Source organism: Amphiura filiformis, chromosome 1 (assembly GCF_039555335.1).
Source record: "Amphiura filiformis chromosome 1, Afil_fr2py, whole genome shotgun sequence".
Classification (NCBI taxonomy): domain Eukaryota; kingdom Metazoa; phylum Echinodermata; class Ophiuroidea; order Amphilepidida; family Amphiuridae; genus Amphiura; species Amphiura filiformis.
In genome coordinates, this window is record NC_092628.1 from 85,611,237 (window position 1) to 85,629,622 (window position 18,386).

At 35.3% G+C, this 18,386-nt stretch overlaps 1 protein-coding gene across 1 annotated transcript; it reads right to left on the minus strand.

The window, feature by feature from the left end:
• Positions 1 to 338: 338 nt before the first annotated feature.
• On the minus strand, positions 339 to 14,585 carry LOC140155481 (uncharacterized). The gene is made up of 5 exons (XM_072178350.1): positions 14,400 to 14,585; positions 7,850 to 8,145; positions 5,350 to 5,583; positions 4,464 to 4,613; positions 339 to 3,827 (listed from the first exon to the last, which is right to left on the minus strand). Exons 1-4 carry the CDS (start codon positions 14,431 to 14,433, stop codon positions 4,485 to 4,487), a joined length of 693 nt encoding a protein of 230 aa, XP_072034451.1. The 5' UTR covers positions 14,434 to 14,585; the 3' UTR covers positions 339 to 3,827; positions 4,464 to 4,484.
• Positions 14,586 to 18,386: the final 3,801 nt, after the last annotated feature.

Genomic DNA, 18,386 nt, shown 5'->3' on the forward strand with positions numbered 1-18,386 from the left:
TGCTTGGAAAATATTATTTACAATGTTTTACACAAATTTGAAAAACCCAAATATATTGCAATTTCAATTTCAAACTTACATTTTTCAAAAAACATTTTTAGCAATATTCTGTTAGCACAAAAAAAAAAGCAATATTCCTGATAGATTGTTGTACCAAACCATCCCAAAATGCATTAGGAATTTGTAATGCCGATATCGACAATAATGTGAGAAATGTAGATAAACACATACATTACATGACAAGAAATTAATTGTGTCTTTCAAGTTCACAATTTGTACAAAACTTACAGAAATTAATACCACATAATTACTAGAAATTTAGGCTTTTAAGCACCCACAAAATCAGTATTGATGACGGTTTTTTAGTTGTTAAGACACTTGACCTGGCATGAGAATTTACTTAGTCAAACCAGAAGGTTCAGACAGTCACCCAAATTGATTACTTGATATAAAAGACTTAGACGGAGTTAAAACTGCATAGTAAGTCCTCACCATTTTGCTGCTTTGATATTATAAAATTTTAATTAATTATTAATTTATTATGCAAAGCAGATAGTGAGTATTAAAATTGTCACATTGATATAATTTATTAACAATTGCTAATCAAGGTGCAAATATGCATATATAGATTATTCATATCCCTTTCAAAACATTCCATAGTTTGAAACTTGCAGTTAGTATGCTAGATAGATACTGATCTCTGTGTAGTTTCAATTGCATATAAATGGAGAATTTACTTTTAGGCACTCGATACTGCTGTTTATCGGTATTTTGAATTCCACATAGTTTTTAACAAGTTAAACACTTTGCTACTGTACATGCTTTATCTTAAATATTTTAAAAATATAATGGTACATGAATGCAGTTAGGTAAACGTTGAGCTTAATTTGTAGTTAACACCGTTATATTTATTTAACAGCTGCAGCGCATTAAAATGTTATCTTCATGGATTGGCAACAACAACAACTCATCTGGTTAGAGGCTTGAGGAAGTATGTCTACAACATTCACATCATGACCAAATTGATTATTAACTACCTAAAAAGGAGGTTCCTTTGACCAAATTTGCATATTTTTATAACTAGTATGGAACCATGGTTTGTGAATGCCAGTGATAATGGTTCTAATGGCTCCTTATTGTCAGGTTTGAAACCTTTGATCTTGCTATATATATATCTCCAGTTTCAATCCTAACATTGGGCTATTTAATTTGAAATCTGTACACCCTCTATGGAAGACATGACATTAATCTTCCACACAGGGGTGCAGATTTCAAATGGAATCACCCATTCAGGTTACTCCATTTGAAATCCACACTCCCTGTGCAGAAGATTAAGATCATGTCTTCCATAGGGGGTGTATGGATTTCAACTGGAATAGCCCATTGTGATATAATAAACTGAACCTATTCATCAGTAAGATATCATTACCTATGAGATAAAATACCAATTAATCAATGTCCCGATTAACTATTGAATATGCATAAAATGACATGTGGATGTATCAAATATTGTACACAATTTTACACACAACTGACTAAAATAACCCCCACATATATCAAACAATAGTAAATCACAGAGACAAAACATCCAGGAATCAGTAGCAATATCATTACTTTTTCTAGTTGGTGCAATAGCTTTTTGTTACGCTAAACTTGGGGGATGTCTCTTTTCTCCTTTATAGTACATTCAACAACTCTTCCTATACTTTTGTACAGGAGCCAACCGTTGTTAATCCGTGATGAACACACTTGCAGTAAGCGTATAGCATATACGCGAACGCAAGGTTGCGCGTACGCGTTACGCATGAGCGCGTAAAATTCGTCATGCCTGGAACATATGCGTAAACATAAACTCACTTATGTTGGCGGAAGCAGCTAAATATTACCGCTTTATTCTTTAGTTTTATTGCTGATATCAACAGAGAAATACCGCGATCTTCTTGTAAGGTTGAGTGGCAATGACAAACAGACATTCCGAATGAAGGAATTATGTAAATTAGACATCTTTAGCTTGTTTCGTTGTTGAAAGGGAATCAATCATGTTTCACCATTGTTCATCACCGATTAACAACTCACGTCCAGCGCGTCTGCGTGGTTTACTTCGCTCGGGCAGCTAAAGCTGCCCTCACGAAGTAAACCACGCAGACGACGCGAACGCATCGTTGTTAATCGGTGATGAACAACGATGAAACATGATTGAATCCCTAAATCAACAATGGGGAAATTAAAGAGATGATTTGCTTCTTACTGATGCAAGATGGTAAAGTTGACAAGTTGGCTGTTGATACGATACATGCAAAACTGGTAATTACCCCTGACCCAATCAATCAAGGTTACAAGGTTGCAATGTCCAAAAGTATAACTCTGCACTTTGTTTTAACAGAATCTGGTATGTTCTGATATTCCAACTGTTCCCGTTTAAAATACAATGACGCTTGCTATATATATTATTAATATAATATTATTAATACCTTAACAACTTTATAATATTATCCTCTACAAAATCACAATCATTCAAATGTCAAAGTTATCAACATGAAACTATTTTTACACTCATATTGAAACCTTAATATTATCTAGATATACAATTATACTGAAATTAGTTACATATAGTGTACTATAAAAATAAGATAAGATGAAAGGCTGATTATAATGTTTGAGACGCACAGTTACAAAGGCCACAGAGATTAAATGCAATCATGCTTGTGTTCAATATACATTATGGAACATTTCTGAAAGAACTTTGAAGTGTTTACAGAACGTTTCTCACACTTTGAGGGCTAAGTGTAACAGACTCCTCTCCATTAGCTCCCCTGGGTAATGTATACAAATACAATTGTGCTCATGAATAACGTAACTACCCAGGGCAGCAAATGCAGATGAGTCTTTGTTGTATTGAGCCCCTGATTCGTTGTTGTACATTACATATTTCTAGGTTTGTGATAAAAATTGTATTAATTTTCTGATGGATCATTGTTTTGGGGTTTGAAATCAGCAATTCTGAGTCATCAATAACTCATATTAACGAGAAAAGGTCTTTCAGAAACATTTTTCATATTCATATTAATTATATTACAATTTTGATTGCTAAAACTGAAATATATAATACATTTAACAGGGTTACAGCTAGTAAATCCTGAATGCCGGTTGGTGCTCATCAGGTATAATACAGTCACAATTATTCACATTATCACTGGGTGTCCAATACACTGGAATAATACATCGTGTTTAAATTTTGAGTGCTGGGTGGTATCATTGGAAACTTGTTTTGTGCTTGGGTAGCAAAAAGAAGTGCTATCTGTGTCTTAACCACTCTCTACAGCTGCAACCCTATCCTGAATGTATTAGTTTGTAACCAAAGAAAAATCACCTAACTTTCTTCCAAAATATGATCCAATTGTTACAGTCTATATAAATGCAAAATTGCAAATTGATAATTAAATACATAAATCATATAAGATACCCCACATCATCACCAAACTGCAAGGAGAGCTGATATGGAAAATAGAATTTCAACAAGCATAGGAGGAATCTATTCTTATAAAATATATATCTACATGAAAAATTTTCAGATTCCTCCTTATAGTGTGTCTACTCTAGAAGTTTATTTGACACACTACAACTTCACAAAAAATCTCAAGACTTATACTCCCTGAAATTCTAGCCCCAGATCTTACTTGTGACATTGTAGAAGTAACTTAGTAAAGAACATAGCCGCCATCTCCCCCACCGGTTACCCAGTTATCCTTTTGTTGGGTTACGACAACATTTGCGCCACTTGCTGCTGCCATCTGAGCTGAGTTTGGTGCACATCCAGGGGGTGGGGGCTGTGGAAAATTAAAAGCAATATATGAATGAAATGTCACTATTTTGATAATGGAAGCAAATTGTGTGAATAACATATAAAATAATAGTGATTTAACTATTAGCTTGTATTTGTGCTGTATTTGGTCTGGTCTGCATTTCCAGGAAAGGGTGATGAAAATAATATAATTTGTGATCTAAGAAGCATGGATTTTTGAAGAGAAGATAGTTGAATATGATATTATCATCTTTAATAACGGAAGGACTTCACAAGAAAACATTGTAAACATGGGAGTAAGGACAGTTGTGTAGGGGTGTACATGTAATGTTAAACTAGTGGTTGTCATGTGTGTGGTATTTGGTCTACATTTAAAAAAATAAAAGACAGTGGAAAAAATATGATAGATTTGTGATTTGAAATCTGAAACAGAAGTGACTCATGCAAGTACAACGAGAATGGAAGAATACAATGTGACACATTTGTGATCTCACTGATGGTACAGAAGAAGTTATCAAAGAGAAGACAGATATGTAAGTTCACTTCCACACTCCTTTTCCTACTATTAAGCTTCTTGTTTAAGAGGACCATTCAGCCATCAACATCTTATGAAATAAAATATAAAGAAATCAAAATGGAATGGTATGGAATATAATCTCACCATGATTGATATGGAAATGAGCTACCAGATTACGTAGCCACCGTCTCCTCCTCCTGATAACCAGTTACCCTTCTGTTGGGATACGACAACATTTTGGCCAGATGCGGCTGCCATTTGGGCTGCATTTGGTGCCATTCCTGGGGGTGGAGGCTGTGGAAAAATATGATGGAATATGAATATGATGATTGAGCTGGAATTGAACCACAATGATTGAATGCTTGTCATCTAAAATTAAGTTTAAAAGATGAATAATTTGAGGTTTATCTGATGAGATGAAAATATGATAAAAAATATAATTATGACAGTATGAGGTGTAATAAGGACATGTCATCATTGATTAAAGGAGTATTTTGTGATCCTAGCATTCTCTTTCTTTGAAATGTTTCAGTAGATATCCACGGAAAAAGCTTATTGCCGAAATTTTTGTTGATTCCGAGGTATGCATGATTATGTGCATTACACTGCTCCATAGGCACTGTGTTGTAATTTTATTCTGTTAACTAGAACATAATACAAATATATTTGTGAAACAAAGTAATCTGTAAGATGTTTTTGTACATTATAAACATTATGTAGTCGCAGGTTGCCAGAGGTTTCCAGTGATATAATAATATCAATATTTTTGAGAAAGGTGGGGGGGGGTGAGGCTTTGGATCATAAAATACCCCTTCAAATGATATCGCTACTGGTCTATTGTTTCTTCACATAAAGTCTCTGAATGTTAAAATAAACTGTTTAAGTTTGCATAATTGACAGGAAAGATGAAAGTGTTGAAGTTGATTTGTTCAATGTACTAAATCACCAATAGTGCCTTGAACTTGATCATTGATAAGTTGATAATTATATACATGCATTTGATATCTTACTTAATAATTTGATAACTTACCGGAATGCTTGGTGGATTCTTGCCGTCAAATCTTGCACCTGCTTCAAATCCCCCTTGAACTACAACTGTCTGGCTGGCTGGCTGTACTACTGCACCAGGCTGCTGGGGGTACCCTTGTGCTGGGGCCTGTGGAGGATATCCTTGTGCTGGGGCCTGTGGAGGATATCCTTGTGCTGGTGGTTTCTGGCCATATCCTTGTTGTGCTGGGGGTTGCTGGCCGGGATAACCTTGAGGCTAAATATAACAGTACACAAGCAATCAATTGATAAACCAATATACAAATTTTACAATTGTAACAATTACAAAAAAACAGCAAACCAATTTTGGTATTTAACTATTACATGTAAGTGGTGCAGGTGTTTAATTAATGACATCCATGACATGCCCCAGGGTGACATTTCATGGATTGGACAATTCTTATACTTGCTACACCACTGTACTTCTGATGTGCACATTGTATTTTTGGTGTAAAAAGAATGGGGTCAGGTCAGGATCATGTGCCAATGAAGGGTTGGTGTTTCATACAAATAGCTTTTCATGCTGCACGTGATTCAATAAGCAAATCAGAACCTCACTCTGTATTTTCACAGTGTAAACGGTAAGTGGCAGCACTGAACTTCTGTGATACATAGTAATGTAATTATCCCCAAATATGATTTAAAACGATACTGGATACTGTTGCATACTCTTTACAGTCTACATTATGTGGTTACATATACTATGTATCTTGATAAAGTAAGTTTTTATTGTGTTTAACGATTTGCTGTAGTATACCCTACCATGCACACAAAACTAAACATCTATAAGTGTTCCATCTCTCATGGCATGTGTCATGAAACAGGGCTGTCAACTCTCACGCATTGGCCGTGAGTCTCACACATTGGGTCACTTTCTCACGCCAAGGTAGTATAATCTCACGCCTAGGTAGTAAATCTCACGCAAAAAGCTGGAAAATGAGTAAAATCTCACGCATCGTCATGAATAATTTGTTGCTCCTCTACCCCCCCCCCCGCTTTTCACATTCTCGAGCGCCGTGAATAATGGTACAAAATGAACGTTGGAGTCGGCAAATCCCGGTACGCCTCTGTCTCCCGCCAAGCAATTCCAAAAAGTTGACAGCCCTGCATGAAATAAAATACATGTCTGCTGATTGTCTGGTATATTGTATGAGAATGACATCCATGTACATTTACATACATGTATGTACGTAGCTCCAAAGCAATGACATGTAGCTTCAACATGTGCAAGGTCAATTTGAATCATCATCATCATTATCTCCCCCAATTTTTCACTTATCACTGGTTTATTTTTATGGGACACAAAAACCTACTGAAATTTATAACGAGAACCAAATATTGAAAAGTTACCCAATTTGGTTTTTTGATATTTTTTATAGAATATTCTATCAAGGGACAGGAAATGCCTAAACTTGCATGGAAAATCTGCAACAGTTTCAAATTGGGCTAGATATCAAATCATGAATTACTTGGTAACCTTGCTTCAACACAGGATGCTGAACATGATATATATTTAATACAGGGTGCTGTTACTTTTACACTTATGATACACAGGTACAGGACACACCATCCAATCCTATCTTTATTGTCTTGTCAAAATGTGAACTTACTGTCCCATCTACCATATTCAACCTACATAATACATGCGCATATTTTGGGGGGGCTTTGGGGGCGCCAGCCCCCGGGGTCAAAGCAGGGGGCGGCAAAAGAAAAAAGGGCGGAAAATGTGAAAAAATTGCACTACATTTGTATACATCAAAATGTGTTGCTTTTGGGGCGATAGCGCCTATAGATCTTTTTTTTTTTTTTTTTTTTTTTTTTTTGCTCTTCAGTTTTTCAAACGACCGTAAAAATTGGGGCAACCTTTTCGGGCTGTTGAGGAAGGGGCGGCAAAACTGGCTTTTCTTCAGCCCCCCGGGGAAGGGGCAGCCACGGTACGCCACTGTAATAGCACCTCTATGGAATAGACAAAGGTCTGTGAGTGCCCCATTTTCACTACACCTGGCCTGTATCACAAAGCCTTACAATTTATCTTATATTTGATACATAATTCTCTATAAAAATCAAGCTTAAGATCAATCGTAATTCTTCATGAAATGGGACCTCACATCTAACTTATTCTATCAAATGTATGAATGAAATTACCATGATCATTATGGCTGACAATTATTGATGGAATTTTAATACTCATTCAAGTGCGAATTCCCAATATGAGGTCAAATACAGAACAATAACAATCAGCACCAAGTATGAATTCAGTTATTACCCAAGAGATTTTATCTAGCTCAAATGATAATAACCATGGGGGGGGGGCACTCAAACATGCATGGTTCCCAGTACTTTTTGGGTTAAAACCAACTTGACAAAAGTACACACTCCCACAGCCAAATTCACTTTGATACCATGCATCAAAATTTTATACATCAAAGCTACATCACTCCATATTAAACTTCAAAGCTCATTTTCATCGCATCAATACTCACAGGATTGTAAGAGTAAGGAGGTGGTGGTCCTGATGGTGGTGGGGCAGACATTGTTGACTGTGCTGCTGCTGCTTGTATCGGCTGTTCCTGTTGCTGTCCGTAAGCGTAAGACGCTGACTGTGGTTGTATTGGCTGCTGTTGAGGATAACCTTGTTGTGGGTAGGCGTATGCCCCTTGAGGTGGTGGAGCTGACTGATAGACTTGCTGCTGCTGGGGTGCTGGGTATGCTTGTTGAGCTGGGTAAGCTGGCTGGGTTGGATATGTTACTTGCTGTACAGGATATTTCTTAGGCTTTTCTGTTGGATTTTAAGGAATTGCACATGCTTTAATAAACAATCATGCATTCAGCTTTTTTATTGCCAGGCTTTGAGTTTTGAGGAGAACGAGTGCGATCACACTCCTCCGCACTCCTTAAATGATCACAAGGAGTGCAATTTATCACACTCCTTAATCTTTAAGCTAATTACATCACATAATCACACTCCTCACTCACAAAATAGCACTCCTCACAAGTTTGAGGAGTGCTATTTATAACACTCCTCAATTTTTTTAAACTCAAAGCCTGTATTGCCGATAAAAATGCTCAAATTAAATGTAAAACTTGTGCTGACGAAACTAAACACAACACAAAGAGAAAGTCTTCACTCCAATGACCCACCATAAATCTAAACCGGGTAATAAACAGCAATTTGATTATTAAACTTTTTAGCTCCAATTTGATACCAAATTTGCCAGCAAAAGCTCTAATTTGACATAAAATTTATACCAATGAAAGTGAAAATGAAAATGAAATGAAAATGTAAGTGGCATACATGTACTTGAATACTCCATGAAAATGGCAAATTATCAGGCGCACAGACATAAATTGCAGAGCATGACCATGTCCAGGCCCGAATTCTCCGACACAATCGCTAGGTGTACATATTTATCTCACCAGCCGATATCCCATCTGCTTCCAGATGTTGGGTTAATCATGCGTCTCATAATTAAATAAACCGCATGCTGTACAGGCATCTGGGATAGTTGACATGGGGTCATAAAGGGCAAGAAAGCTTGACCACACCTAGCAGTTTTGTGTGGCTTTGATTGGAAACTTTTGTAAATGCAGCAAATGTCAAATACTGAGTATCAATTTCTGTCACTTTATAGAGCTACATGTATATTGGTGGCAAAATGTGGTAACTACATGTAGAGACAGTAGAGCTAACAAGATTCTGCATATGACATATTGAATTGTTAACACATGATCAGGTTGAGATTTATGATGGAACATTTGAGTGAGGACATTCTTTTGGAGTTGTGTTTATTATATATTCTAAACAAAAAAGAATACCGGTAATACCATACTTGGTGGCAAATCATAAACAGGGACAATGTTATGCGAAGTGGAGCTCTCGCTTGTCATGGGGAGGTGGGGGGAGGGGTCCAGGGGACTGCTTAGGCTCCTGGGCTTCTACCCACTAAAAACCCATAGGAACCCGTTCTAGGTCTAAGGCTGCATGTCAATACTAAACGTTTAGAAAAATTGCAAAACATTTCAACATAAAAAAGATTTTTTTTTATTTAAAAAAAATATTTTTGGCCAAAAAAGCAAAAAAAAGCCCCAAAATTACCGGTAAGGTTGGAAATGAGAAATACTGCTACTAAAAAAATTGCTAATTTTCATTAAGTTGTACATTTTGATTACGGTACTTTTGCTTACTATTGAACAGCCAGCGACACATTGAATTACGGGAGTATGCATTCATTGCATTGCTAGCTGTTCAATAGAAGCAATTGAAATGTACAACTTTATCCAACTTTGAAATTTTTTTTTTTTTTAATACTGACTGTAAGTCTCGCTTTTTATGATTATTGATCTCATTTTAAATAAAAAAAAGTTAAAAGTTTTTTGACGGGCCTAGGTATATGTTTTGAGCACACTTATACATCATACATGTACATGTAGGAGCAACCCACACCACATCTACAAATGTTATTTGGGTTTTTTTAGGTGCCTATTTTACATGGTATTTCATGGGCAACAAACAATTTGAAAGGTAGGGGTACACATGCATAGTACTTGACACTTAATTTACGGTAATTTATAATGTAAATGAAACACTATACATTGAACCACACACATGCACAGATCAGTACGTAATTACCACATACCAGAATACAGTGCTCAAGAAGTTTGAGCTCTTGCACATGTGCAGGTGTTAACATCTAAATGCTAAAATCCAAAGTGCATAGCAAAGATACATGTAGAGAAAAGAATTAAAGATGACTTAATAACATTTACTATTAATAGTTCAGATTTAAAACAGCAGACTTCAGGATAGTACAGTGTTAATTCCCACATGTTACTATTTTTGAAAAAATATATGGTCATTTTCACGGTAAAGGGTGTAACTTTGGATTTTTAACATTTTGATCCGTAGTGTTCTAATAAAGCCACAGAATTCCATGATTTTTGGCCACATAAGTCATCTAGTTAGCAGCTACCTTGGGTAGCATAATCATCTTCGGGAGTTACTGCGTTCAGTTTTAGCAGGCTTAAATGTACCTAATATTGCCATTTTGAAAAACTATAAAAAACAGTAACATTTTGTAAAACCCTGTGTTTTCTTCAGTTAGTTCATGGATAATTTTTCTTATCCTGAAAGTACGGTCATATGTTCAGTAAACACTGCCACATTAGATTTAATTGTGAACAGCCCTGTATTTTTGAGAACCGGACTTTGAGATTTGTCGCGTTTCGAGGCTTCATTTTCCGTTAACAATTGTTAACAAACTTTGTGGATATAGCTTTGGTTCATAATTCTTGGTTATTTCTTCACTTCTTCTTGATTCATAACAGTTGATATCTTAACTTGAAATGGGTAACAAAAATTAGTCGATTTGCAAGCTTTTAAAATTTTTATAAAATCTTGACTTCAAAGAGCCGATTTTCCGTTAACTTTTTTGAAGCCTCCGAAACAAACTGATCATCAAGCTTGTGCAAATATAAATAAAAGAGCTCATCCAATCTATTTATCAAAATGTAGCAAAATAGATCCTCAAGTCACTTGTTTTTAAATCGTGGAGATATATATCACCGTTTGAAAATGGGACCCAATACAAACTTTCCGTTAACAATTGAAGCCTCCGAAACAAATGAAGCCTCCGAAACAACAATAAGGTTAATTGTCACCTATGCATATCTAAATTGGTGTTTCATACTGATATCTGCATTGTAATTATTACTTGATATGTGCAGAATGTCATAAATTTAAAAAAATGTTGATATTATGGTTAATGTTTGAAAAATATACTGATACCCAAAAAGCCTGTTTCGGAGGCTTCACATGAAAAAAACACCATAGGCCTACTTAACAAATGGGTGAAAAAGTTAACATGCTATAAATCTACAATATCTGCCGCATATAATCATTGATTCAATATACACAAGAAAATAACAGCTTAGATGATCCCAACAGTGTTGTTTTCAAAAAAACCACTTCTGCAGTGTTTAGCCATTGTTAACATGAAGCCTCCGAAACAAAAAAATGACTTGCTGTGATAATTCAATTTTTGTCACAACTGAAATTCAATACTTAGAAGCAAAGCATGAAAATTGGTAATTGCGATATTTTTTACCTATTTTTTCATTTCAACTTACAGTAGTTAGCCAAATATTTTACTTTTATGATCACCTGTGTTGTTAACTGAAGCCTCCGAAACACAAATCGCTTGAATTGCCAATTCTAAAAAATAACTCCAATTTCTGTGAAACTTGGCTGGAAGGTTCCTTTTATCAAGTAGTATTTGTACATGAAGTTAGACATTCAAATTATTTTAGGAACCCAATTAAAACTTAAAAAATATGTTGAAGGTTGGGAAATTTCCATTGTAAATGACACTTTATGTTAAAAATATTCAAAACTGCAATTACAAACATAGCAAAACATGGTACAAAATGTAACTTATATCTGTTGACTTACTTTGGAATGGGATTTCACATGTATTCCAGCTTTCATGTCATAATTTTCTAAGCTTATGTAAAATACATTTGTTCTTAGATTTTAACCAAAATGTTATGGAAATGTTAATTTTTTTATTGGAAATCAAAAGGTTTAAGCCTTGAAACATTATTTTACTGGAATTTAAGTTGCTCCTATGCATGATTTCATTAAACAGAAACATATTTAAGTGGTTTGAAATTTTGACCCTAAAAATCAAAAGTTACACCCTTTACTGTGAAAATGACCATATACATGTGTAGAAATTAAGATTCACTAAGAATGACGTCCAAGTCTGAGAGAAACATGCGTAAGATATATATGCATACATTGTATATTGGCTCCAGTTTGGGGATCTTCTAGAGTATAATTCACATGTTCAGAGCTGCCAATTTGGCGAGAATCAGAGTTAATTCTCTGAACAATTCTCACAATGATTCTCTTGAACTAAAGTTCTTAAGAATCAAAATCGACTCTCTTAAATTATTATTCATGCCTACATGCAGTATAGAGTTTTTTTGTAATTGGTCCCTTCATGCCACTGATGGTGTGGGCTACAAAATCGTCCTTGCTTTGAGTTTTCCAGCCCAATTGGAGTTTGACAAAACGCCGTCAACGATGGGAAGGGACCAATTATAAGAAAATCATTACCGTATTATTAACTTGATTTTCTAGTCTGGAATCTTACAAGATTAGTTTGAGAGAGAATCAATGTTGATTTGCGCCAAGTACGACAAAATTGCACCCATGAAACACTTAGTTTTTGCCAGCATGAAGTAATGGAAATACATGTCATAGACTAGCTTTAGCAACTTCTAAAGATTCCTGAATTAACATGACTGCATGATCGGTTATTACCTACATTGTTTGTAATGTCATTATCATGATACTGATGACCCAACATGACTTGTAATTCAAGGGTCAAGTAAAATAAATAACATATATATCATCCCCACCCTCACCGATAATTTTGGGGATTTTCAAATATTTTCTTATTTTTTTATTTGCTCCCTTACTTTGTTTTTGGAATTGCTACTGAAGCAATAACATACACAGAAGTTTTTGGTTATAGGCCAAGCAAAAAAAGTATGTATATCGTCCGAACTTTTTTAAAAATCGGTGAGGGAGGTCCTTTTTATTTGTTATTATAAATGTTATTTTTTTACCATTGCAAAGTGTTTGTCAACACATCATAAAACTGGGGAGGCCCTCTAATATTTTTATTATTTCCCCAAAGCCCTACCCCTAGCTTGAAGAAAGTGCTTGCAATGTGTTTATAAATGATAACTTCTAAACATGTCTTTTCATCACAACAATTTTAGAAACAAAGAAAGGGAGCTCTGAGAAGAAAATAACAAAAATATTTGAAAATCTCCAAAAATCGGTGAGGGCGGGGATGATATGTTATTTATTTTACTTGGTCTTATGTATTGCAAACACTTTATTCACGCTAGGGGTCGGGCTTTTCAAGAGGAAATTACAGAAAATATTAGAGGCCTCCCCGTTTGAATGATAATGTTGACTTAATGACTTATCATTAGGACGTCATCAAAGCATATATTCCAAAGAACAATGTGACACGATCTGGTCCTTGGGGGTCCAAAGGAATTTTTGAAAAGTGAGTTTAATTACATTATACTTACAATAGGCTAGGTATCAAAGTTTTTTGTTGCCTATTTTCTTATGTATTTCATTGTTTTTTACTCCATATTTTTACCATCATATCATTTTCAAATTTGCTGCCTTTGGCCCTGGGCATGGACCAGATCGTGTCACATATATTCAAGTAATTATATTTCAAATGTCATCATTCTGCATATCCTATAAATTCAAGATGGTTGTTACCATTGTTAACATGTCATTCCGGTTGGTTTATTGCATTTAATATATAAATACATGTACCGTAATTCCGATTTCAGAGTACTACAATTCACAGCTAGTTTTACAGGTCACTGCACACATCAAATTAATAGTTACAGTGAATTTGCTTATTGATGCATGTAAACGACTTCCTTAAATATTTCTAGACTTCTCAAAGTGACAGATAGAGCTCAAATCAAGGTATATTTCATAAACTGCACACACAAATGCATGCAGTGCAATACATTGTAGTACATGAAATCATTTAAAATGCATATCAACAAAACAGCGTGCGCAGACTGTTGTGTGCAAGTTACATGAACCAGAAGACCTGTGTTCAGAACACTGAAGAGTACATGATGTACAATAGTCTAACAACACTGTGAGTCAGTGAATGCCATGAGTATGTGTACAATACCGACTATATCATTAAAATGATACATTAAAGTACATGATTTATGATCATGATGATAAGCACTATAAGTTATAGTAGTATTTTTAGTCACTGTATCAGTGATACTGAAGAAGGCCAAATATTATATTTCAATCAAAATATTATAATTTTGATAATGATAATCATGACATTAATTTCATTTCATGCATTTCAGTAACATTTATTGTTAAACATGATCGTGCATCCCTCCAGATCCAGAGACACACGATATTCTGATATTTGAATGAAACACACCTGAACAAATTACTCTTACCTTTCTCGTCTTTCTTCTTTCCGAAAAGAGGCATATTCGATGTTCGCTACGTTATGACTGTGAGGGAGTATATCAGTATATTATCACGGGACTAGGTTTAATATTGATTCCAATTTGCGTCACAGCCTTTGCATACAAATAATACTGTTTTCCTACTTAGGTAAATATCGGCTGACCTTGTAAATAGCACAGTTCTAAAAATAGATTTTACGTATTGGTGTTTCTATCCAGTTTCTTATTGTTTTTATTCAAATCTATCATTTAAAAATGGAAAATAATTAAAATATAAAAAACACCTTAGTTTACATGTTATATTTTTTTATTCGTAGTTGTTCATAGCATCGTATAAACTTAAACATGGGAAGAAAGAAGATATTTTAGGAATTGTTATCTCATCCTTTCTAAACACTTTTTGAACTCCTAACCGGAAGTAAACACCTGTTCAAAAGAAAAAGTTACGTCTGACTCAGCTACGTCTGACTCCAATCTCGCTGCGTGACTCTGAATCAATCAGAGAGTAGGCTACAATAGTCGGGATTATGCACTTTCAGTTTCTCACGCGTTTGAACGGGAATTGGATTGCGTACTTTTTCGATGTCTAGTGAGCAAATTTCTTCAATATTTTGAGAAAATGATGTCAAATGTTCTATTCTATATTGTTTGATAATAATGTCTTTTGCCAATAGTATGTTTAAAGTTGTAATTTTGTGTTTTTGATCGCAAAGATCGGATATTTTCGTTCCCGATTTGAATTCTGAACCCTTCGCAAGGGTGCCGATTTCGGCAGAACTTTGACGATAATTTTGCCTTTTTTTTCACTAAAATGCATTAGATCCTTAATTTTGTTTCAACCGAGTCTTAAATTAGCAAGCACAATAAGGTTGGTACCACTTTTATATACATTGATAAAATTTTAAAGATTTTTTTCAAGTTTCTAACCGGCGCAAATCGTTAAGTGTGTATTTCCCATTGACATCCAAAATGGGAAATACGAGTCTGATGGACATAGGAACGGCGTCCATGAGACTCAGCGAGTCTAGGCTACAATAGAATAGAAAAGAAAAGAGAAGAGATATGCAGAGATATGCCGTATTTTTTTAAAAAGAGAAAGCGCTGACACGGAATCTGCAGAGGAGGGTTGTCAGATTCAGTGGCGTAGATTTCTTTTTGACAGGGGGAGGGGGGTGGGGGTGAACAAATTCTGTAGTAGGGCCTACAATGTATAGTAAATCCAGCAGCTTTTGGCGAATGATTAAGTTTATGTACAAATGAAAATTTGCGCTTTGGGAGCTAAAATGGGCAAATATGAGGTTAATTTGGTCAGAAATCCTTACTTCTATTTATTTACTTCTAATTCAGGTGTCAACATGGGGGCCGGGGGGGGGGGGTGGTTGTATGGACCATCCCCCTGGCAAAATATTGGGGGCACCCCCGCCCCCACCCCCGGGTTCTACGCCTATGGACTCCGATTCATTGTGTCCGATTTGAGCGCTGGAAAATGTTGCCAATCAATATTCATGAGAGTGTAGGCATTCAACGTCCAAATTTCGAAATTGGGTGACTTGTGCTTGTGCTAGCTAAAAGTGTGCTGAGGCTTGTGGATCAACGTCTAGGCGTTGTGCCTGTGCGTAGCGCACTATAAATCACTGCGATTTTTTCTTTATTTTTGGCAGGTGTGAAATACATCTGACTGGACGTTTATGTACCGGTAACGCATATTAGGCATTGGCATCATCGAATGGGCTATTCCAGAAAATAAGTGCACACCCCCTATAGAGGAGTGAATTTGAAATGAGTGAAAAACTCGGATTTCCAAGCTCATCACTCTACAAAAGTCTGGAATTCGGTCACAAATAATCAAAGAAAAACCCGGATTTCCATGTTCTTCATGAAAAAGTGAAAATAACCCGGAAATTTTAACCAATTTCATGTTGAAGTTTCGGAATTCCAACTTCATATTGTACAGAAGGGTATAGAGGAGTGGCAAAAAATACAAGGAAAAAAATCCGGATTTTTTAGTGACAAGTGGGTAAAAGTCCGGATTTCCAAGGGGTATAGAGGAGTGACATCAAATATGTTGAAAAATCCGGATTTCCAAGGGGTATAGAGGAGTGACATCAAATATGTTGAAAAAATCCAGATTTTTTAGTGCAAATGTAAAAAAGTCCGGATTTCCAAGGGGTATAGAGGAGTGACATTAAATATGTTGAAAAAGTCCGGATTTTTAATGACAAATGTCAAAAGTCCGGATTTCCAAGGAGTATAATGGGACAAATGGGTGGCCTTAGATACGATGAAATGTCTTGATTTTTTAGCGACAATACGATGAAATGTCCTGATTTTTTAGCTTACAGCAGTAGGAAATGTTCAGATTTCCAAGGGTTGTAGAGGAGTGGCATTCAATATGATCAATAGTCTATTAGAAAAAACCTATTTTGAGGTGATAGACATTAATTATGATAAAAGCAACAAAAATTTAAAAATTAAAATTTTTTGACTGGAGTGTATGGGGGAACAATTTGAATACAGTATTTGTATTTTTTAGCCACAGCCTACATGGTTGATTTTTTACTGGTTTAAAAGTTTAGGACTTATAATTTCTCTTTTACATGTATATCTTTACATATTAAATAAATGTCATTTTTATTTTTAACATGATTGTGAATTTAATATAAGCTGTACAAATGTGTATGTTGTTTATTATTGAAGTTAATGGGCTACTAAGGGACGCACCATTAGATATCATCGGGGGGGCTAGGGAGTTTTTTGAAAAAAAAAGTTTTGCCTCACTGATGAGTAAAAAAAAAAAATTTTGCCTCACTGATGAGTAAAAAAAAAAAAATTTGCCTCACTGATGAGCAAAAAAAAAAATTTCCCCTACTCAGCTCTGTATAAAGGTATACATTCAAATTGAAAAGACAACTTCATCGCCAAAGGCGGCGAAAAAAAAAATTTTGCCTCCAAAGGCAGCGAAAAAAAAAAAATTTAGCGCATGGCAAAAAAAAAAATTTCTGCCTGACCCAAGCGCCCTAGCCCCCCCGATAATATCTAATGGTGCGTCCCTAAAGTACTATTGAAAACTTCTGAAATTCCTTTCTTTTCAAGACATATATAAACCAACTGCATGATGTTTTGAATCACACTTCTGATAGTAATCTGATATGCGTGTATTAGACTATGCTTTATCACAGACACCCTTGTATCTGATCTGGTGTTTGTTTGCAATGTTTAACCTTGCGCCAACCACTATTTAACCTCTAGCTCTTTGACTGTATGTAGCGGGGGAATTTGATTTTTTTTAAGGTAGGGCCAACTGGAGTATTTGCACTGACATACAAATTGCATGTATATAACTATAAGCATGTAATACTAGTACATGTACTTTCTATGGCATTGGCATTATGCTTTTGGCATTTTGCATATATTTTTTTTTTTATTTACACCTATTGAATATGTCATATAATTAAATACATGAATTTGTTTGTAACAATTTCCATGATGAGGTTCTTTTTGCAAAAATGGGTTTATGGAAGTTCTATCCGGAGGGAGGTTCATTGCTTGAAGGATAGGAGTCATAGGACTACTTCCAATTCCAGAATTTGGGATCATATTATCCTGTTTTGCCAATTTGCTAGTAACACAAACTATTACTAAAAGTCATATTTATTTTGGTTAGGCACTTGAAACTTGATTCTGAGTTTAGCGTCCGCCGCCCGCGTTATGAATTTTGTGCCGCATTTGAGACGTGAAATATGAAAATAATTCATTATTGTGTAAATTACTACAACCAGAAAGAAAATTTGTTGTGCAAAATTTTTAAACCCCTTCAAAAACTATAGAAAACCTTGACAACTAGTGGAAGAATTCATCTAAATATCTGAGCATTAAAAATATACAGATTTTTGACCCTTGCTCTATCCAATTATACCTTTGGGATATCAGGGTAGACTAGAAGTGAACTTAACCTATATAGCCATGGACATTTGG